General features: G+C 37.6%; 2 protein-coding genes across 2 annotated transcripts; one reads left to right on the top strand and one right to left on the bottom strand.

The window, feature by feature from the left end:
• Window positions 1-700: 700 nt before the first annotated feature.
• laptm4a (lysosomal protein transmembrane 4 alpha) lies at window positions 701-11,496 on the bottom strand. The gene is made up of 7 exons (XM_058379658.1): window positions 11,263-11,496; window positions 6,794-6,914; window positions 6,634-6,710; window positions 5,626-5,748; window positions 5,444-5,539; window positions 3,466-3,564; window positions 701-1,851 (listed from the first exon to the last, which is right to left on the bottom strand). Exons 1-7 carry the CDS (start codon window positions 11,386-11,388, stop codon window positions 1,777-1,779), a joined length of 717 nt encoding a protein of 238 aa, XP_058235641.1. The 5' UTR covers window positions 11,389-11,496; the 3' UTR covers window positions 701-1,776.
• A 2,794-nt stretch (window positions 11,497-14,290) lies between these two features.
• zgc:153896 (uncharacterized protein LOC569930 homolog) lies at window positions 14,291-23,141 on the top strand. The gene is made up of 5 exons (XM_058379636.1): window positions 14,291-14,580; window positions 18,446-18,591; window positions 20,342-20,968; window positions 21,759-21,990; window positions 22,830-23,141. Exons 1-5 carry the CDS (start codon window positions 14,334-14,336, stop codon window positions 22,901-22,903), a joined length of 1,326 nt encoding a protein of 441 aa, XP_058235619.1. The 5' UTR covers window positions 14,291-14,333; the 3' UTR covers window positions 22,904-23,141.
• Window positions 23,142-23,280: the final 139 nt, after the last annotated feature.

The following is a 23,280-nucleotide window of genomic DNA, read 5'->3' as shown; positions in this document are numbered from 1 at the left end:
GAATACTGAAACATTATATGTAAGGAAGATGAGACGTTCACAGCACTCGGATGTACTTAGTTCAACTTAAGCCCAAGGAATGGGAAAAAAAGTATTGTTATCTAAACTTTTAGATAATGTCTGCATGGCTTTTAGATATGAAACTGCAGCTGCCTGATTTGCTGGGTGTTGGGGGAACTATCTTATAGGTGCAATCTTAAATGTCTGTAAAGCAGTAAACATGAAGAAATTACATGGACTATGTTTTAAAACTCAGTTATAGCTAACAATGTGGAACATCAGGGAATGTCATCACTTTTATAACCAGCCTCTCTCTCTCTCTCTCACACTTAATTTGTAAAATGACATGAAAGAGTAAACTCTGGCCTGAAGATGTCTTAAGTTTACCTCTTACAGAATGCTGACACTGGAGACTCCTTTCTATGAAATCTAAACATACGTCTTTTCTCCATCTGCACAATTTTATGAGTAGGATCCACCATATCAGCTCCTGTGAATGAGTGGTTACTATGAAAAGGATAAGAACACTACTACTTTTGGTGATCTTTAACGAGTGTGAATTTTTTTTAACACCAGAGCTGTTTAAACAGTTTATTCAAGATCTGAAAGTGTTTTTGCAGAAAATATTCACATAAAAATTGTGAAATTCAGCATTTTCTGAAAAGCCCGACTACGCATCTACAGAAAAGCAAAACAAACCGATGTTTCAAAATGTTTATTACTGAATTAATTTCCAGAAAGTGTACAAGAAAAAAAAAAAGACCAAGAAGGAGAATAGCATGCATCTACTGATTTTCACAATACTAGCAGAGAGTCATGTTTATCCAAAGCATTGTTTGATGAGAGAAGGGCCTCCTGTCTTGTTGAAAGCATGATCACTATCTACCACAACACGGCACTATGAACGCTGCCAAATATGGTGTCACACGGTGGGATCTGATGGATGTCTGGATGTAGAGATGGATGTATGAGCCGATACAACACTTGAATATAAAACATGATAAAGTGCTAAAACCTCTTTTGCCTATGCGTTAACATTTTTAAACGTTCACACAAAATACACAAAAGGAAAAAAAAAAACAAAGATTTCTTTTTCATTTCACATTGGATTGTCATGATCGGTGTTTAAACTAAAGCAGAATCCTTCGTGTTAGCCGACTGAGAAAGTAGTGCTTCGAAATGTTAGTAGACGGTGAAGCGGTAAAGCTTCACTAAAAGCTTCAAGAAAAGAGAAAGAAGGCTTTCACAATATCTCTTAAAAAAGAAAAGCATTACAAACAAGAGGAAACCCATGGAAAGTGAAAGCGTACACTGCTTCATGTGCGTTGCCCGTCGGCAAACGATCTACGTCACCTAAGTAGAAACGTTTCATTAGAATGGTTCACTATGAATAAACTATACAAAAGCTGTCAGAAGCAAGAGTCACTATGCAACCCAGCTCGCAACGAGGATCCAACACTGCACACGGAATTCCCCTCGACAGGGAACGACCCAACTCCACCCCCCCTCGTAAATCCCACTTGCGGCGTCTTTTTCTATTTTCTATTCATTTACAAAAATAGATCTGTGATGAGCTGTCACGACATGTGTATGAGAGTCATGCAGATGATGACGATGGTTAAGTCTATGCAATATGCAGAGCTTTATAGTGAAATCGGTGGGGAATCGGAACACCCTCCATTCTACAGAATGAAGAGTGCGATCAATCAGAAAAACCAAAGGACAGCATCTGCAGTGACTTGATCAGAGAGAGAGAGAGAGAGAGGAGGAAGGGGTTCAGGCGGGCATGTAGGGGGGCGGAGGCTCCTTCGCTGGCATCGTCATGGCCATTTCGTAGGTGGGGAGGATGTACTGTAGAAGAAACAACAAACAAATTACACTTGTTGCATCCATACATGAGGCTCATTCACTGTAACGTCCTATAAATAAGTAGAGCTGCACGCCCATCAGATCTGCTGGTAGAGAAAACTAATCAGCGCCTACTGACCAATCAGAATCAAGAATTTGAGGCAAAAATAATCTATCCAAAAATGACAGTAGTGAAGGCTTACACAGCTCTGTGCAAAAGTTTGTGCACCCTTTACTCAAAACACTCAAGCATTCAACATGGGGTTTAACGCTGTTACCAGTTATAAATAAAGTAATAACGCTCAAAATATTTAATACTACATGCCGAGATATGAAGCAGGCAGGTACGGTTTTTATTTCGCCTGCCACTTTAGGTCTGTGTTGTTTTGGATTTTGTTCCGCGTTACTTATCTTCATCTGTTTCTGCCTGCATTCGTGTTTAAGATCCCCTTCCTTTCCCGAGAGATAATCATCTCCCCTAAACACAGTCTATTTATCCTCTGCTTCATCTCACTGTTTTCTGGTTTGTAGCATGTGATAACCGTTTTCCTGTTTTGCAACGACTCAAAGGAATCCCACTCGGGTTTCTTGGTTAAATCTTATCTTAAATCATGTAAAGTTCATCGTAAGTGCACGCTGCCTGGTTCAAGTCATTTTAAGAAACCTAAACGAGGGACACAATCTTTTGCTCTTTCTAATGCAGTGTGCATATTTAAAGGTGGGTGTGTTAATGCTGAATTATATATATTTTTTTTTACTGAAATCCTGTTATAAGATATTGTTTAAACTCTAGGAAATAAGTTGAAGGGCAAAGCTGTGAATCTGAAGCTGTATTCATGTACACATTTACACAGTGAGTGCCCTCTACTGACCAAGCATGAGAAATGTACAATACTGCATATATTATGAGGAACTAGCAAGGTAAAGCTGTGGGGCTATTCCCTGGGGTTTGAACTTCTGACAAAAGGGCAGGTTGCTTATACAGTTGTGCCACCTGTCTAAGCCTTCCTAATCACAGCCCCTATCTTTTATTATAGCACTGTAATTCTTCTGTCTGATCAGTCTGAAGGTGTTGATTAATTTTCACAGCAGCTCTGACAGCAGTGCAGCTACAAATCACAGGTTCATATGAAGGCACTTTCTAACTTGGTTACAGTTTCTATAGTAACAGCTCGTCTGCAGGAACTTGCCTGTTAGATGTATAATCGTTGATAGGATGCAGCTTCAAGGGGAAAGTAAAGATGTGACTATTTATAGCTAATATAGCAGAAGTGGTAACAGGAACTAGATTTACGGACACTGCTGCATTACATGTAACTATAAACGGATAGAACGTTCTCTTGTTGAACTTTTGACACGCTGCTGTTGTATGAAGAGGAACAAAAAGTTTCTGGAAACACAATTTACTTTAGGGAGGTAACAGTAACGCCACTTTTTTTTTTACAAACCAGGTCTCTCAGGTTTCTTACACTCCTTAGTTTTGTGGCTAATAAACTGGTCATGAAGATTAAAGCAAAAAGGGTCAGTTGGCGTTTAGTGGTTATTGTTTTATTAACTGGAATGTTGAGATTTCTCCTGCTCATTTTGGCTCAGTCACATGTGTGAGAGTAAACGTACCTGTGGTGGAGCCTCAAAAGCTGGATAAACAGCGATCTCAGGCATGTTTCTGTTGTTGATGTATTTGTAGCAGTTCCACACGCAGTTGATCAAATAAGCCTGTTCAAGCAACAACAATAAAAGAATTAATATTACAGGAGTATTTCATATTAAAGGACTCCTACTGTTAATCAAGCACATGTGTGTGATAGAAAATGCTAAAAAATCATTTAAAGGTCCTTTTTAGACTTTATACAGGACACGAAAACCACAGCAAAAGAGCCGTTTTTGATTGACACTTTCACAAAATCAAAGTCCCTCGTTCTGCGTCACTGTAAATAATTACTCAGATAAATACTGTAAATAATTTCTTAACACTTACTCAAAGTTTAACTGCTCAAATTACTCACTCAAGTTTATTAATGTGAGATAAACATGCTCAGTGTATGTCTGACTTCATTACATAAGCATATACGTAAGCACATATTTAGGCAAGGATAAAAAAAAAATATCTTAAAATAGTCAAAAAACAGACTTTCCATTTATGAGCAGAAAAGAAAGAAAAAACCCTGAAAATTCTGACTAGAGTAAAAGAGGGCGGAAAAAAGAGAAAAGAAAGAAAAAAAAAAAACAGAAAGGGGGAAAAGTTTCAAAGTCTCTCAGTGTTGCAAAACAACTATTAGGGAAAAGATGGAAATTCCAGAGTCATGAAGGTAAAACAGAACTTGCTAAGTATTTTGTTCTGCTTTGACAGGTTGCATATCTGGTCATGTGGCCTTTGGGACAGAATGCAGACCAGTTAATAAAAAAGAATTTCTTATCAATTGCTGTATGTTATCACATGAGTTTCTGGAACACTAACTGTACAGATACTTGCAGATAACACAGAAATATAATATTTGTCATTATTGTATGCATTAGTGTAAAAAATTCTAGGATTACGGATATGGTTGAGCACCGATCTCGGTCATTTAAAGGGTACCGACTGAATTACGTCGGTACTGCACAGTACCGACTCGCATTAAATCAATCGGTGCCAAATTTCGGTAACTAAGAACGCATCTGAGTGTCACCATGTCACCATCACCACCCCTGCAACTTGTTCAAACCGAAAATGTGCAGAAATGTGGTTGCATTTACCGAATTAAATGCACACAATGCTATTTGCAATAATTGTAAGCACCTAATCAAACACAATATGTATATAAAAGCTCAAGAGAGGTCTGTATTTGTCAGCCTGATCTCCTGAAGAAAAACAGCAAAAGTAGCTGCAGCTAACACACCTGCTGAAGTGGAACCCCTGGACGAGGACGATGAGACGTTAAGTGACGACAACTTTAACATCTTTAGCTACTCAATTATCCAAGCTAATTTGCAAAGTTTTTGTTGGAAAAAACGACATTTTCACGGTGTTGGTTGCCGTTAGCATAGCATTTTTCTATCGTTAGTTAATGGATCGAAATTCCATACCTTGCTATTTATGTTAAACAAACAGAAACGTTAACATTATGTGAGCTGTCTGAAACCTTAGTATGAGACCACAAGAAGTAGCCTACTATTTATGGGTAAATACTACAGTATACAAACATCGCCCAGAGTGTAAAGTACTAAAAAAGGTACTATTGGGTACCAGTACCAAATTACAGGTAAAAATGTGAACAGTACCCAACCCTAATTATAGATGTGATGCGTCTATGGAGGCCACAAGATAGCCAGGAATTCCTCCAGTTTAAGTCTTTCCCCTTATCTTTACTGATGCTATTAAAAGTGTCTCTAAATTCCTTTGCTGCACCAGTTTACAGTGCAGTTAAAATATATTCAATAGTAGGACTAAACAAGTTCCTTAATGACTCAATCAGAGCTTCTAAACCTGTAGCCCTCAATCAGCAATTACAGGATTAACTATTACTGTTCTTACAACCAGCACAAGACAGTAATAGGATTATCTGTCTTCTTATAAAATACAATATGTGTTGTATATGATTACAGGAGGTCATACCTTCAGGATGATGAGGAGAGCGAAGAAGATGAGCACAAAAAGCAGAAGGCAGCTGGAGTCCAGAGAGAGAAGATTGTCTTTGTACGGGAAATCCGGCTGCAAACAAGACAGACGGAATGGAATATTTCTGAAATATCGACGCAGAGGAATAGAGAGATGGACGACAGTGGAAAAGCACTGACCAGCTGATCCAGATAATCCTTGATCCTGGGCAGGTAGGTGAGGGAGCTGATGGCCACCAAGCAGCTCAGAGCAAAGTCAAACAGCTGATAGCAGAAGAACGGGATGAGCCAGCCATCACGGTGCTGTAAGAGACACACAGCTTCATGTTCATGTGTCTTATTTCTACATTGTAATAATCAGCAGAAATGGACTTAAATTTTAAAACCATATCGCAACGAGATTTTCTGATTCTATATTGACTCCAAAGACTATTGTGGGGGAAAAGTCATGGTACTACAAGAGGCTTTTATCTGCATTATATATGAATAAGGCTAATAAATTATTACGCAGGATTAAAGGAAAGGGCAAAGGGTAACCTATTAAAGCTATACAACTCACAAAGCTCATTTACTAAGTAACAAGTGTCAAGGAGATTATGAGACCTTACAGCAGGAACTATGCAGGAAGCGTTAAAGAAAAATCAAACCTGTTGTGAAGGACAAGCGTGCAAGACTGCAAAGTGTGGATTAACACGAAACAATGAAATATTACACAACTGTCTCAACTTAAACATGACAAAAAACTTTCACACTAGAATTAATGATGGGGAAAAGGCAAAAATTCTGACCATTTGCAGGTGATGAATACTGCATATACAGTATCTCAGAACAAACAACCTGTTAAATCAGGAGGCAGACCAGATCAGCTACTACGTCATATTTCGCTCGTAGAACAGGAAGCTGAAGCTATACTGCCTTTTGAGACGCTTTTCTGTTCACCATGTTTGTAAAGACTTGCTGCCACATGATTAATCACAGGAACAAGCAGGATTTCCCACGTATATAGAAATGATGCTAGCCCGATTCACAGGTAGTTCCTGTTATATACAAGAAAACATCCTACAGTAACATTTACCATTCGAACAGTGACCAGTGGTAAAAGTTTTCTTTTCACATTTCACAAATCCCGAGCTTCTGAAAAATAACTTCAGTACAAATCCATGCCTTCATTTGCTTGGACAGACTTACAGTAATGGCTCCGTATACCATCATGGCACTGATGGTAAGCATCAGGAGGGAGATGGCGAATCCCACACAAGCATTTTCTACACCAGAGGACAGAAATAAAGCTATTAGCCACAGTTTTTTTTTTTTTTTTTTTAAAAAAGCTAAAAAAAAGTATCCGTACCTGACATTCGGTCTGAGGCGAAGTAGTGCTCGATGACCTCGTACTGCAGGTCAACCGAGGGCACGTTCTCGGGATGAGTGACCGCCACCGTCAGCAGGATTCCCATCAACAAGTTCACGACCTGAGGGAGGAAAATAATTAGAACACAGCTAAGAAAAGGACAGCAAGCAAGGACACCATGCTGCAGTCACGTTCGTAGTGATCGACTTATTAACTCCAAGCACAAGATGTTTAATATGACACAAAATATCTGGATCATATCCAACTTTTTTTGACCCGTTTCCTTTCGAAATCCAAACTCTAATGGTTAACATATTAGCACTTTTTCACTTGAGCAGGTTGCTATTTAAATATTTAATCATGTGGCCATGAGTAAACTGAAGGTCACATTTATTTATTGTGTTTAGAATATAAACCAAAGATAAATGGACACATGGGTAATAGTGCAGACTATCCCACTGGTCAAGCAGCTGTTGTAGTCGACTGTTTAAAAGGCAACGACAGTTTTAGAAACGTTTCAGTGATTTTACTGTGTAACATCACCACCTTCTTTCTGGGTTAGAACAACTTCCTGTTTGTTTTCAACATGCAGAGGAATCGACGCCTGTAGCTAGTGCTCTTGTAGACTGACTGGGTGTGTTTTTAACACTGCGCGGTACACAAACGCCTCTGTTTTCACTAAACACTGTCCCGTGTGTATGGATGCGTGAGTCATATTTACAAGTTATAAAAGTGGACAGTGGACAGTCACACTCACACACTCTCAAATACACACGGTCTCAAACACAGACACACACGCACTCTCAAAATACACACTCTCAAATAGACACTCACATTCTTAAACACTCGCACTCTCAAACCCACACTTACATGCTCACAAACAGACACACACTCTCAAACATACACACTCACACATGCTCTTAAATACACACGGTCTCAAACACAGTCACATGCTCTCAAAAACAGACACACACACTGACACACTCTCAAACACACACTCTCACTCACATTCTTCAACACTCACTCTCAAACCCACACTTACATGCTCTCAAACACACTCTCAGAAACACACACTCAAACACAGACACACTCACTCTCAAAAATACACGTACTCTCAAACACACACACTCACACTCTCAGACACACACACACTCTCTCAAACACATTCTCTCATACACACACACACGCTCACACGTGAGACACACACATCCCTGATTTCTCATGCTTTTTGGTGGAGTTGCACTATTAGCTTCAGCAGACACAGTAAACTCTTAAGCGACTTGACAGGTTTCATCATGCAGCTCTCAGCCTCTGCTCTTTTCCTCCTCGTCACTAAAACAGAATACAGACTGCACTTACACCTCGTTGTGTAGTGCGCTTCCTCCTGTCACATTACTGTCTCTCTAAACTGACTCTGTCTATGTTAGTGTTCAGGAATTGTGACTAAAATCAGAGTGTGAGACTCTAAACTCGGACACTGACGCCTGACTCGACTCGAGGAACATATTCTGCTGACAAATGGTGAGGGGAAAAAAAAAAAAAAAAGCTGATGACTTCACGAATGCCTGTGAACAACAAGACGGCCTCTGTGGTGTCCGCGTGATAACTTCGAACTGCTTGATGTATTTAACTTCTATAAATGGACGACGTTAGGGATTTAACTAGCGGCCGTGTTTATTGACTGATTAAAAGCAAAGAATATCGCTTTTGAAAGTGCTGCATTATTTATGAACTTCAGTTTGAAAAGGAAAAAGGAGATGGAGTGTGTCCAAATTGTGTGCACAAACATGAACCTTTGCATATCCTGGTGTTTTTAAGGAAGAATGAAGGAAAACAGTATTTAACATGCACTAAAAATCAGACTTGATGCTTGAGCTTTTTGGCCTGTGAGCCAAATCCTCTGTGAACTTGTGGCCATGGTACAGTGCATGCACACATCTCACAGTGTATAACTGAATCTGACGGTTATCCTAAAGCAGTTACGGTAAACCGCTACACACATATACGTGCACTTTATCATGGTTTCCATCGTGGCAGACTCGAGCATGGTGGGGTTATAATCAACGTCTGTTTGCTGCTCTTGATTTCAGTCACGCTCAGAAGTGTGATGATCCGATGGTGATGTATTCAGAAAATAGTTTCAACACACAAAACAAGAAGCGCTCGTGTATTTCAGGTGGATTTTCAGTCAGCAGTAGATGCGGTGAGGACACAAATGCGCTTTTAAAGAATCTTTCATTTTGATTCATCTTTCCGGAGCAATAACGTTGCTGTAAAATATCTCTTCATGACAGAAAACAGCTTCATCTAGAAAACCCCCATCTACTTCCCTTGTGATGCAGTTACAGTTACCGCTATCTGATATCTGATTAAACCCTCATTCATAAAGACTTCAAAAAGGATTAAATGATGAATTATGGAAAACAGTATAGCCCTATTCGGACAGGATTAAATGCACATCTGGGATAAACTCTTATTTTACAGCTGTCCGTTCTCCTTTGAGCAAATTACAGGCCCAGTGTTTTCCCTTCGAACTCAGTGTTCGGACTGATAACATCAGCCTGGAACCACATCCGTGATTTTCTATGCAGATGTCTCCATGCGTTGGAAAAAACAACATTTGTCTGTCGCTACGTGCCGTATTTAATCTCGTATCTGAAACACTTCCTGAGTCAGCAGGCGAAAGCTTCTCCTTTACTTTGTGATTAAATTGTCGACAGAATCTCGCTTCTGCAAACTGAATTAAGAAACAGTGTCTCTTCTTTAATCTGGCGCCTTGTAGAGTGATTGGACGCCACGTCATGATCAGATTTCAAAAAAAATCCTGATAAACCCATCTGATCCGAATAGGGCTTACATGTGTAATAACCTCAGAGGATGACAAAGAAGAAAAAAAACGGACATGGATGATCCGGACGGAAATAAAATCCCAGAGGAGCTCCTGTGAAACATGAAATTACTCCAGGGCCAGATGAGCTCATGTAAAACAGGAAACTACCCCAGGGCCTCATGTACACTTGATGTAATGTATTGTAATGTAATCCCATCAAAACAGGGCTTTAAAACTCAGCAAGTTTTCTATAGAGGTGCCATAGCAAAAGTTGTTGGCTGTCAAACGCTTCACCGCACCGACACACTGACTTCCTGTTTCACATGGAAAGACACCAAGACACAGAACGAAAGCACAGCATTCACACCATCATCACGTGCTTCATTAAAGGAGAGAAAAAACATTTTGTTTTCCTTATAATTAGCTGAAGCAAAAATTAAATTCAAGAAGAGATTAGTGTGCTCAGACATACAATTATATATATATATATACACACTGATCAGGCATAACATTGTGAGTACTGACAGGTGAATGTGAATTAGACTGATGATCTCCTCATCATGGCACCTGTTAGTGGGTGAGATATATTAGGCAGCAAGTCAACATTTTATCTTCAAAGTTGATGTTAGAAGCAGGAAAAATGGACAAGCGTAAGGATTTGAAGAAAGCGAGTTTGACGAAGGGCCAAATTGTGATGGCTAGACCACTGGATCAGAGCATCTCCAACACTGCAGCTCTTGTGGGGTGTTCCTGCTGTGGTCAGTATCTATCAAAAGTGGTCCAAGAAAGGAACAGTGATGAACCAGCGAAAGGGTCATGGATGGTCAAGGCTCATTGATGCACGTGGGGAGTGAAGGCTGGACCGTTTGCTCCGACCCAACAGACGAGCTACTGTTGCTGAAATTGCTGAAGAAGTTTATGCTGGTTCTGATAGAAAGGGGTCAGAATACACAGTCCATGATGGGTCAGAGCTGTTTTGGCAGCAAAGGGGGGGTGGGGCAACACAATATTAGGCAGGCGGTCATAATGTTATGCCTGATCAGTGTATGTATATAATGTGTGTAATATTTTGTATAATTCTAGATTTTAGAATAAAATTGTAAATAAAGATGTAAAATAAAGCTTATTGAGTCTGATGTTCTGCTGTCATTTTTTTTGTTTGTTTTGTTAGTTATTATATTGTCTCGTGACTGTCTCGTGACATTAATTTACACTTAGAAAACCTTTTACTGTTTAACGATATTTAACTCTGCTGTGGAAGAAACAAATTCTCAAGAAATGACTGTTAATCAGGCTTAAAAATATTTATGTATATAATAATAATGATAATAATAATAGATGTTTGCAGTGATGTGTGTTCTCGGCGTCGAAAGCTAGCAACTTAGCAACGCAAGCTTAGGCCTCTGTAAAGGCTAAAGCGTATTATATTTAGCTGGCGAGTTTAGCCACAATATTAAGACCGTGATATCGTGATAACATCAATAATAATGTCGATATCTAACATATAATAAATTTAAACCAGCCATTTGCTCTTTAGTTTGTTCTCCGTAGCTGCGAAACACCGTTAACCCCAACGGCTAGCCAAGCTACGCCTCAGAAAAAAAATAACACCCGAATTAGCAAAGCGCTAAAAACGTACCATGTACCAAGTCCCGAGAATGATGGTCCCCGTCCTGACATGGCAGCATCCACAACATCTTGTCGTATAAAGTCTATCTCGACTCGGCTTAAAATGCATGTTGGAGCCCAGATTGTGGAGAAACATTAAGCGAAAAAAAATAAAACTCTTTAATAATCCTCCGCTGTAAACAGCAGCGATCCGACCAACAACCTCCGCCTCCAACTAGCGCTATTCTCTCGCTCTCTCTCGGAGTCGCTCACCCACTCAGCGCTATTCTCACAAATCCCGCCCCCAGTTCATACTCATTGGCTGGACACCTTCAGATCTTTGACTGCGATTGGTCAACCGCCACAGACTTGACGTACAACATTCTAGCCAATCGTAGAGAAGACTATGAATGCGGTTGGGATTTAGAATAAACCCTCCACCCAACTTCGTGGGAAGAAACGGGGCGTGGGCAGGGTAATGAAGGAAAGCGTTTATTCCAGGAGAAAGAGGAATTCACTGAAATCTCTGGCTTTACTAGAAACCGTGGAAAATAAACCGCGGGGTTTATTATGCAGGCAAATAGTACTGTGTATATAAACATTCTGGAGAGACTGTTATCCGGTACAGCCAGTTATATTGGAAATGAAAAATGCAGGATAGAGGAATTATTATTATTAGTAGTAGTAGTAGTAGTAGTAGTAGTAGTTAATTAATATAGTGCTTCCATCTATCCATTCACCCATCCACCCATTTCTGCACCACTTATCCTACACATGGAGCCTGGAGTCTGTCCCAGAGGACTCACGGCACAAGGAGAGCAAAACCCTGGACAGGACACCAACCCAATAGAGGACACAATCACGCACACACACATAACATAGACATGCTACAACACTTGTTCACACCTTGCAGAGAATTTAGAGATGCCAATCAGCCTACAACAAAGGCCTTTAGACTGAGGGAGGAAACTGGAGAACCCCAAGGAGACCCACGAAGCACAGGAAGAACATACAAACTCCACACACACACACACACACACACAGAGTGACTCAAACCCCCAACCACAGAGGGCAGAGGGAACCATGATAACCACCAAGCCATCATGTCCTCCAAGATGTGTATCATTATAAACAAACCTTTCTTTCTTTCTTTCTTTCTTTCTTTCTTTCTTTCTTTCTTTCTTTCTTTCTTTCTTTCTTTCTTTCTTTCTTTCTGCTCCACCAATAAAACAAACCCACAGATAAAGTATATACATTATTTATTGTATTATATTTATTTCATAACATATTAAAAAATAGCTAAATTAAATACTAGATAGAGAACCAAATTAAAATATACCCAAATATTATACATACATACATATATATATATATATATATATATATATATATATATATATATATATATATATATATATAATAGAATATATTTTTATATATATATATATAGAATATAGAATATAGAATAGAATATATAGAATATATATATAGAATATATATATATATATTCCTTTCTTTAAATATTTATATCTACTTCTGTAAAATGTACATATGTTATCTTTCTCTCCAGGGTGTTTCTTCAGGGCTGTTGTTTATATCTGTATTAGTTTGTCTATGTGATAACAAGAGGTTGTGTTTATCACGTACAGGCACAACCATCAACACACAGCTCTTAAAGGTTCTCCTAAAGGGGCAGATTAGAATTTTCTAGAACTGTACTTACACTAACACTTTAGAAAAATTGTCATGCAGAGGAACTGCCTCGTTTTTTCTTTTCAGGCTTTTTGGGCATTTTTTGGTTATCATTTATTTATTCATCCTGGAAATTAATTTTATCTGATGTCTCTCCAATAAGTAAACTCAGATGTAGTTTAGAAGATGTTTATAAATAGATTAAGTGCTACTTTAAACCAGTAGTCAGTTTTCGTCTGGAGAAGCTGGTGATGCTGCATGGACTAGCAGTTTTTATTACGGCTCGCTGGTTGTCTTTGTGGTGATGGGTGACACAGGAGCACACGCTGGAGTGCGCAACTCCATATTGACTTTAATAGAAAAATGTAAATTTTAAACGCAGGTAAGTTTGGGTATTTTATTTTATTTTATTTTATTTTATTTTATTTTATTTTATTTTATTTTATTTTATTTTATTTTATTTTATTTTATTTTATTGTTTGTTTGTTATTTTAAAGGCTGATAAGTTTTACGTTTTTTTGGAAGCTGATATTTTTTCATTTTGTAAAAATATTATTCTAGGGTGGCCATTAAGTTTTTGTTGTTGTTGTTGCTGTTGGTGTTGTTGTTGTTGTTGTTGTTGTTGTTATCATTTTTAATTTAAAAAAATTAAAGCAATGGTATAAAAAGCACTGTCACTGTTGTGGATCATTTTCTTTTAACAGCACATCCAGAAGTGTGTTATTTTATTTACTGCACAGCAATTATGTTTCAGTTATAGTTAAAGAATGTTAAAGCTTACTTTTTATCCATTTATAGTTTCATTTAATGCTGCAACACCATTCTCATTATCATTTCTGGCCTCACTTCGGGAAGACGACTTTATCCAGAGCAGATTACAGTCCACCTACTTTATGACGAGTTATAAACTTTTTTCTGCCTTGTGATATTGAAGAAACACCAGAAAGCAAAGCCTCTTCTGTCCTGAATGTTATGAATCCCTCCTTCCATAAATAAATATTAAAGAAAGAGCTGTTTACAGAAAACTCCACCTCAGTAATGATCTGTTTATTATATGATTTGTGGAGCGTCCATCATCTGCTCAAGTCCTAGTGAATGAGCTGTCGCCATAGAAACGGTAACATATTAGAAGGTAATATAAGGTCAACCACAACCTTCTGACCAATCAGATCTTGTTGAAGTTTTGAGCTGATTCAATTCTATTATTACTGTATTTGGTTTGATTTGAGAAAACCATCAATCTGTCAATCAAAATGTACACTATAGCACTTCCTGGTCAAAAGTGTTAAAGTTGCGTCTTTGTAAGTCTGCAATGCTCAGCAATATCTTATCTGGCTCCTGATAATTAGACTATAAAGCAGCCACCTAAGTATCCCGAGCCTCCTGCGTTTAACGAGACCGTCGGTTGGGATGAAGCTCGAGCTCCTGCTGGTGTTGGTTGCTTTGCTCTGTGTGGACGGCCTGCCGTTGTCCAGCACGGGGACGAGGAACCGTAACAAGCTGCTTCTGATATCGTTCGACGGTTTCAGATGGAACTACGATCAAGACGTTCACACGCCAAATATGGACCAGCTGGTACAAGAGGGAGTCAAGGCAAAATACATCACACCTCCGATGATCACCATGACCTCTCCGTCACACTTCACCACTATAACCGGTAGGAAAAATGACCAAAAAATAAAAAATTAAAAATTAATAAAAAATGTGTAGAAATGTGTAAAAAATGTGTAGAATTTGTCTTAAAACCATAACAAACAGTATGTTTAAATGTTAGGTGTAATTTATTACATTACATTCATGTGATCCTTCTGTAAAAATGTCCAAAAAATTATAGTATTATGATATTTAATGATACAAAATTCTTTGACACAAAAATTGAAATTCATTTTTTTATGTTTCACAATAAATTTTTTTAATATTCTTGAATTAAAAAAAATAGCAAAATAATCAGTAAATAATTTAATATATACGTTCATTTTATTAAGAAAATATGAAATATAGGTAAAATTCGATCTCTGCGATTTTAAGAGTAGCATGAATGTTGGTACCTGATGTGCGGGTTTGTATATTTCCAGCAAAAATATCCAGCGATTTTCACACACAATTTTCAGTAAAGTTTAAACAGAATGGTGCGAAAAACAAAAAAACATTGTGCGAGTGAAGGTCTGAGCTGACTGGAAGGATATAATAACTTAGTGGTGCTTAGTGGTGAAGGTGTTGGACTACTGATCAGAAGCTTGTGTGTTTGAATCCTAGGTCCACCTAGCTATCACGACTTGGTCCTTAAGGCTCTCAACACTCAGTTGTATAAAATGTAAGTTACTTTGGATAAGGATGCCAGAAATTTAATTTAAATATATCCTGTTGTATCCATCTTTGTTGTTTTGTGCACACCGAGATGCTTTTTCTGCTCACCACAGATGTAAAGTGTGATTATTTGAGTTCCTGTATCCTTCTGGAAGCTTGAACAAATCTGCCCATGTTCCTTAAACATCTCTCTTATCAACAAGGCCACCCATTTCAGTTATTGTTTTTTTTTTGTTTTTCGCACCATCATACTGTCTAAACTCTACAGACTGCTGTGTGTGAGTGTGAAAATCACCACAGATCATCTACCAGCTCCTGAAATTCTTAAACCAGCCCATCTAACACCAACAACCATGCCATGATCAGCCTCACAGAGACCTTTACTTTGTTCTGATGGTTCATGCGAATGAAGCTATAATGATTTCCTGTCACATGTTTAGGTGATTAGATAACTACATGAATGTGTTCCTAATAAATTGAACAGTGAGCTGAAATATAATATCTGGATCTGATTTTAACTTTAGGGTTAAATGAAGTAACTGGACTTGTGTTTTCTGTTTATTATACTAAAACAAAGTCTACAGTTTTCACCATCGATCATCATTTCACTCTTGTTACACACAGTATTTCATTACAATCAATAATACTGCATATACACAGTGTGTTGCATAAGTATTCACCCCCCCTTGAACCCACTCTCCCCAAACCGCCTTGTAGTGTTGACTGAAATGGACAAGAATCTGCACAAAAAAAGCCTATCATTTTGAAGTAAAGAGAATTGTTTTTTTTAAAAATAGCAAAAAATATTTACATAATTTACAAATAATAAATGTAAACGTAATTTACATAATGTAATAAACATGTAATAAACAGGAACGAGTACATCAGAGGGACAGCTCATGTTGGACGTTTGAGGGACAAAGTTAGAGAGGCCAGATTAAGATGGTTTGGACATGTTCAGAGGAGGGAGAGTGACTATATTGGTAGGAGAATGTTGGACATGGCGCTGCCAGGCAGGAGGCAAAGAGGAAGGCCAAAGAGGAGGAATATGGATGGAATAAATGAGGATATGAAGCTAGTGGGTGTAAGTGTTGAGGATGCAGAAGATAGGGATAGGTGAAGAGAGATAATTTGCTGTGGCCACCCCTGAAGGGAAGAGCCGAAAGAAGAAAAAGAAGATGAATAATAATAATAAAATAAAATAAATGCATGAGTATAAGCATGTGCACACTTGCCCAGTTCTCCAGACATGAGGCATTAAAGCAGTCCAAACTTGTAAAGATCTCTGATAAGATTTTTTAAATTGAGGTTCATAGTCTCCTCTGATAAAAGAAAAGATATCAGAGCGTGAACAGATGCTATCAGGTTATGGAATTGATCGTATGTTATGTGCTGAATCATTTTTCCATTATCTTTAGATAAAGTAACATGTTCAAGGCCATGCTCAAGGCTGTGAAGCGTGCAGTGAACAGTAAACATCTCAGTCTGGTTGAGGAACATTTCAATAGTTTAGTAATATTTCAGACCAGAAATAAATAAGGATTGTATTTATTCTGATGGTGCTGGTTTTTTATATAAAGTAAGGACTAAGGAAAACTCAGTGTCATGCTTTTATAGGAAAGAGATATTAGATATTAGAGATATTTCATGTTAAACAACGTTCTCAGAACGGTTCCTCTTATCATATACATTATGGCTGTAATCACTTTTTCACTCACCAGCGCCTCATAAAGCTTGTCTAAGATTTTGTGGATTATCTCTGTATGTATGCATGGTTAGTATGTTTGCCTCCTACTTGCAAGGTTCTGGGCTCAATTTCCGTTTTCTCGATTTCTCTATTTCCTCTGGGTTTCTCTGGTTTACTCCCCAAAGACATGTTTATAGGCTGATTGGCATCTCTAAATGTTCTGTAGTGTGTGTGATTGTGCCCTGAAATAGCTCCAGGCTCTCTATGACTGTGTGTATGATAAGCAGTACAGTAAAATGGATAGATGGATGGATGGATAGATTTCTTATAGATAAAGTTACATAGAAATTTCCCAGAAGTTTCTGTGTTATGTGATTGAGTATCAGATTGATGACGCCTCTTTCCTTCTCTCTCCTAGTTATCTTCTCTCTCCTATATTAAGCCTTTTTCCACTCCACCAGCAGAATGGTAATGGACTCATGGGACGTTTTCAGTCAGTGTATAGAGATGAATGATGTGTCTGTGAGTCTGATCTAAAACGAGTCTGTTGGCTTCCAGTGTGTTTTAGACGTGTGTTTTTCCCTCTGTTGGAGAACCTTACACTGAATTTTACCAGTTGAAGATGAAATCTGAGCTGCTTTTTAGATGAACAAGCACTTGGAGAACATCTCAGAGAGCAGAAATGGGTTTAATATCAACATTTTTTGGAACTTTTCTATGAATATATTGCTCCTTGTAGGCTAGGGAAAAACAGAAATATTTATTAAAACTATCCCTGAGTGTCTACTTTCATGTGGGCTTCATATTAGCCACCAGTGTGGAGTGGAACATGACCAAGACATTCAATGCTGAACATGGACACAACACACGTTTTTTGCACTTTACCATTATATAACTATATTCTATATTCTATATTCTCATTCATCATTGCAATCATACCACATCACTGTACCATTTACACGTCTAATCACTGGAGTCACATACTACCTTTTCTGTAATTTAGCCATTTATTTTTTTATTTTTTAAAATTAAGGACAGTCATAAAAAGATCAATATTTCACTGCATGTTGTACTGTGCATGAATGTGTATGTGATGAATAATTTTTGATAAACATTTGAAATTAAAACACTTTAATTTAATCAGATATGGTACATAAGGTGGCTGTATTGGTGCTTGATACCCTTGTGGTGATATCCCCAATTGTTGAACTGTGGATGGAATAAATTGTAAAACTTTTACATATGGGAAAAAATGTCTCCATGTCTCCAAAAAATATGGAGCTATTGAGATTTTGGATGTAATAAATGAGGATATGAAGCTAGAGGGTGCCCTGTTAACGTGCCATGACGAAGATGAAGTCCTTTAAGAAGGGGAGAGAAATAAAGCAATGATTGTTCTGTTTTGTTTTTTTGTTTCTCCTTTTTCCTTCTGTCTCCTTTTACATTTCTAAAAGTCGTGAGATCTATGTACTGATTAAGATTCTTGATTGATTGAATCAACACTTTTATTCCTGCACTTTTTATACAGGGAGATGGATAGAAGATCACGGCGTTGTCCATAACATGATGTTTAATTCCACGACTCTGTTGAAATTAACCCATAAGAACACGCTGAGGCGATCGGAGTGGTGGGATAACGGGGCTCTACCGTTATGGATAACAGCTCAGAATCAGGTGAGAAAACATTTATAGCCAAACTGTTTGTGTAAATCTTAATCCTGAGATAAATATTAAGGTTAAGATTCCACAGTCAGTCAGGTAATTGTGCTGAAGGTTTGTATTTTTGGGGATGAAACCAATTTTTTTTTATTATTATTATAGATTTTATTATATGTGCTTTGGTATCTGGCACCAAGATGTTAGCAGCAGATCCTTTAAGGACTTACAGGACTTAAAGGATACTTTTGATAGATACTGACCACTGCAGACCGGGAACACCCCACAAGAGCTGCAGTTTTGCAGATGCTCTGATCCAGTGGTCTAGCCATCACAATTTGGCCCTTCGTCAAACTCACTCAAATCCTTATGCTTGTCCATTTTTCCTGCTTCTAACACATCAACTTTGAGGAGAAATTGTTCACTTGCTGCCTAATATATCCCACCCACTAACAGGTGCCATGATGAGGAGATCATCAGTGTTACTCACTTCACCTGTCCGTGGTCATAATGTTATGCCTGATCGGGGTGTATATCATATAAATACGTAAACATAAAATAAATCATGTTTTTTTAAAATAGAGAATATTATAATTTTATATTATATATATATGTACAATATTTCATATAATATATTTTATATTTAGATTTAAATTTCATGATCTTAGAAATTAACACAAAATCAAGTCAAGTCAAGAAGCTTCTATTGCCATTTCAACCAAATATAGCTGACGCAGTACACAGTGAAATGAAATAATGTTTCTCCAGGACCCTGGTGCTTAAATAAAACAACACAGAGAGAAGGACTTAAAGTAAGTTGTCCTAGCCACATAAAGTGCATTGTAGTGCAAACAGCGCAAGACAAAACACTACAGGACAGATACAGAAAATAGCACCGACCAGTGTACATTCTCTATATTGTACAGTACATTATGCAAAAATAAGAGGATTGTAAACAATTAGGGTTTTTGCAAAAGCACAACCAAGCAAGCTCCACTATATTCAGAGGAAATCTGTTTTTCCACACATTTGGGTCGAGGCGCGTCATGTGACGTCACAACACAAACTCAGGCTAAATCCCTCTTCTGTTCGTTAGCGTGGAAAATGAGCACAGCCCTCATAGGAAGCCACTGGTAGGAGTTTAAAAGAAGAATCTTGTACATGCAGTTTCAACAATTCAAGTAGCCAATTCTCCATTCCCCAAGAGCATCTCCAAAACTGCAGCTCTTGTGGGGTGTTCCCAGTCTGCAGTGGTCAGTATCTATCAAAAGTGGTCCAGGGAAGGAACAGTGGTGAACCGGAGACAGGGTTATGGACAGCCAAGGCTCACTGATGCACGTGGGGAGCGAAGGCTGGCCTGTGTGATCCGATCCAACAGACGAGCTACTGTTGCTCAAATTACTGAAGAAGTTAATGCTGGTTCTGCTAGAAAGGGCTCAGAATACACAGTGCAGGATGGGTCAGGGCTGTTTTGGCAGCAAAAGGTGGACCAACACAATATTAGGCAGGTGGTCATAATGTTATGCCTCATTGGTGTACATTTCAATCAAGTTTTATTTGTCTAGTGCTTTTAACAATGACATTGTCTCAAAGCGGTTTTACAGAACATAAGAAATATAGAACATAAAAGTTCAAGACTAATATTTATTTGTATTAATCCCTATTATATATACTGTAATGTTACTTGTAGCATTAATGCCATCTAGAGATCTCTGGTGACCTCTGACCTCTGATGTGATGTATTGATTTACACTTGGAATTTTGCCAGGGCTTGAAGACAGCGTCTTATTTCTATCCCGGAGGTGGAGTGAATTACAGCGGGCAGGCTGTGAACAGGTTCCTGGTGCAGAGAGAAGGTCACCCCAGTGACAACGTGACCGAGTGGTGGGAGAAGATCGATACGGTCATGGGATGGTTCACCAAGGAGAATTTCGACTTTGTTACACTTTACTACTCAGAACCGGACAACGTGGGCCACAGGGTAGGACCTGAGACCGAAGAGAGAAAGAAGATGGTCCAGCAGATCGACCACCTCATAGGCTACCTGAGAGAGTCCATCCAGAAGAACAACTTATCCGATAACCTCAACGTCATCATCACGTCCGATCACGGCATGACCACCATTAAGAAAAATCCACAGGTGAAGGAAATAAGGCTGTCAGATTATATCAGTTTTTTAAAACTGACCCACTTCGATATTCTGGATTACGGAGGGTTTGGGATGATAAGACCCAGGAATGGGAAGCTGCAGGAGGTTTATGATCAGCTGAAGAACGCACATCCAAATCTAACTGTGTACAAGAAGGAGGAGATTCCCGAGAACTTCCACATCGCGAAAAACGGCCGAATTCAAGATCTCGTCCTTGTTGGAGATTTAGGATTCAACCTGAACTCGGTAAGCCGGTAATAAAATCTTTAAATTATATTAATAAAATAAAATAAAATAAAATAAAATAAAATAAAATAAAATAAAAAATTCTAAAAACAAATAAATAGATAAATAAAAAATAAATTAATTAATTAAATTAAAAAATAAATACATTTCAAAAATAAATAAATAAATAAAATACAAATACCAAGAAAAACCAGTAAAAAGAAAAAATGTCTAAAATAAAGTGAAATTTATCTATAAAATAGTAAATGATAATATATTGTCAACTCCATTAATTATTAGTGTGTCAGTAGGAAAGACACAAATAAATAAATATTTTAGACATTTAGTGTTACAGCGAATTGTATTGGATTTTTATTAATTTATTAATTTATTTATTAATTTTTCTTAATTTATAAGGAATTAGGAGTGCTGTTATAGGAAAATTATCAACCACAACACACAGTCGTTGCGTTTGATGCAGTCCACAGTGAAGTTGATTAGTTTTCGCACAACAATTACAATTATATAATAATAATAATAATAATAATAATAATAATAACAATTATTATTATTATTATTATTATTATAAAACGTGACTGAGCTGTTGCTATAGAAACGATAACACATTAGAACCAGTGCAAGTCATATCATCTTGACAGAAAGTGTTTTTAGATGTTTACAGGTTATTGTATTATACAGATAAATATGTATCTTCCAGTAGAACAAACATAAAATCTCCCAATTATTAAATAAATCTACCAGTTTTCACCATCAACCATTAAAATGTAACATTACAGTCAATCTTTTGCAGAGGGTCATTTTTTACGTGAACAAAGGAGACCACGGTTTTAACAATCAAGAAATGGACATGAAGACAATATTCCGAGCGTTTGGACCTGACTTCAGGAAAAATTTCCTAGCTGAGCCGTTCGACAGTGTGAGCATTTACCCTCTGATGTGCAAGCTGCTGGGAGTCGATCCAGCTCCACACAACGGCAGCCTCAGTGACACTCAGGCCATGCTCCTGGATCACACAGATCCTGGTAAGACGTGACTTATTGGTGTTGTTGTAAGATACCAGGATACAGTGATCTGTCTACAGATCCTAGACAATTCAATTCAATTCAATTTTATCTGTGTAACGCTTTTAACAATGTCTCGAAGCAGCTTTACAGAAGAACATAAGAAATACTGTACAAAAAGTTCAGGATTAATATTAGACTTATATTTAAATTTATTTGTATTCATCCCAAATGAGAAAGCCTGAGGCGACTGTGGCGAGGAAAAACATCCTTAGATGGAAGAGCAAGAAACCTTGATAGGAACCATCATTGAGCATCTGAAGGCTTCAGCATGTTGGAGTTGGTGTTAAATCTATAAGAGTGATTATAAATGATTATAAACACCAGAGAGTGATTATAAATGATTATAAACATCAAAGAGTGTGATAATAAATGATTATCTGAGTTTATTATAGATTTAACACCAACTCCTCCATGCTGAAGCCTTCAGATGCTCAGTGATGGAGACAGCATATGTAGAATGATATTTTGTGTATTCATTAGAAGGTTGTTGTCCTTAAAGGCCACATGGGGATGATGTATTCTTCCATAAGTTGTGTCTTTTTATTCAGTACATGTTAATGAAATCAGAGTAAAATGTGCCGTGTTTGTTGTAATGTCTCCACACCAGGACGTTTTCATGTCCATTTAAAACCTTTTAACCTGTTAAAACACTTCTGTTCATCTTATAATACTGTATATTAACCACTGTACAAGATTAGTGCACCGTAAAATAAATACATTACATAGTCTTCCATAATATACTGAGTATCTATTTAAACTATTTATTTATTTTTATTTATTTGTTTATTTTGTTTCAGGTGGACACGCTGGGAGAATCCAGACATCTCTCGGGCTTTTTGTCATCATGATGTTCATGTTGCTCCTCCTTTGAACTGCAGAGATTTATTAAAATGTACTAAAAACTAATCTATAATCAAACTAAATGATAAAAAGACTAATGCTAATTTATTTATATATTATATTATGTTGTATTTAATCACAAAGAATTTTAGTGATGCACTATGTAATCAAGGTATTTGTGAAAAACAATGGAAATAAAAAATAAATTATTTTAAGGAACTTGATGGATGATTCTTTGAGAGGGAGAGAATGAATGAATGAATGAATGAATGAATGAAAGGAAGGAAGGAAGGAAGGAAGACTGCAACATTCACAGAAAACTCTGATGGATAAAATCCTGCATGGACTGATCAGTAAGCGGCTCCGTAGTCTCTGCCTGGAACACTAGACAGAATGGTGGGAATATTC

The sequence above is a fragment of the Hemibagrus wyckioides genome, linkage group LG25 (assembly GCF_019097595.1).
Source record: "Hemibagrus wyckioides isolate EC202008001 linkage group LG25, SWU_Hwy_1.0, whole genome shotgun sequence".
NCBI classification, from domain to species: Eukaryota; Metazoa; Chordata; class Actinopteri; order Siluriformes; family Bagridae; genus Hemibagrus; species Hemibagrus wyckioides.
This window is presented reverse-complemented; position numbering and strand designations above follow the sequence as displayed.

Coding starts and splice junctions, on each gene's coding strand:
- laptm4a (XM_058379658.1), bottom strand. CDS start 11,388: ATGTTTCTCCACAATCTGGGCTCCAACATGCATTTTAAGCCGAGTCGA. Junction 6,915..11,262: donor TTCTCGGGACTTGGTACATG/GTACGTTTTTAG, acceptor TTCCTCCCTCAG/GTCGTGAACTTGTTGATGGG. Junction 5,749..6,633: donor TGGTATACGGAGCCATTACT/GTAAGTCTGTCC, acceptor TGTCTCTTACAG/CACCGTGATGGCTGGCTCAT.
- zgc:153896 (XM_058379636.1), top strand. CDS start 14,334: ATGAAGCTCGAGCTCCTGCTGGTGTTGGTTGCTTTGCTCTGTGTGGAC. Junction 14,581..18,445: donor ACACTTCACCACTATAACCG/GTAGGAAAAATG, acceptor CTTTTTATACAG/GGAGATGGATAGAAGATCAC. Junction 21,991..22,829: donor CCTGGATCACACAGATCCTG/GTAAGACGTGAC, acceptor ATTTTGTTTCAG/GTGGACACGCTGGGAGAATC.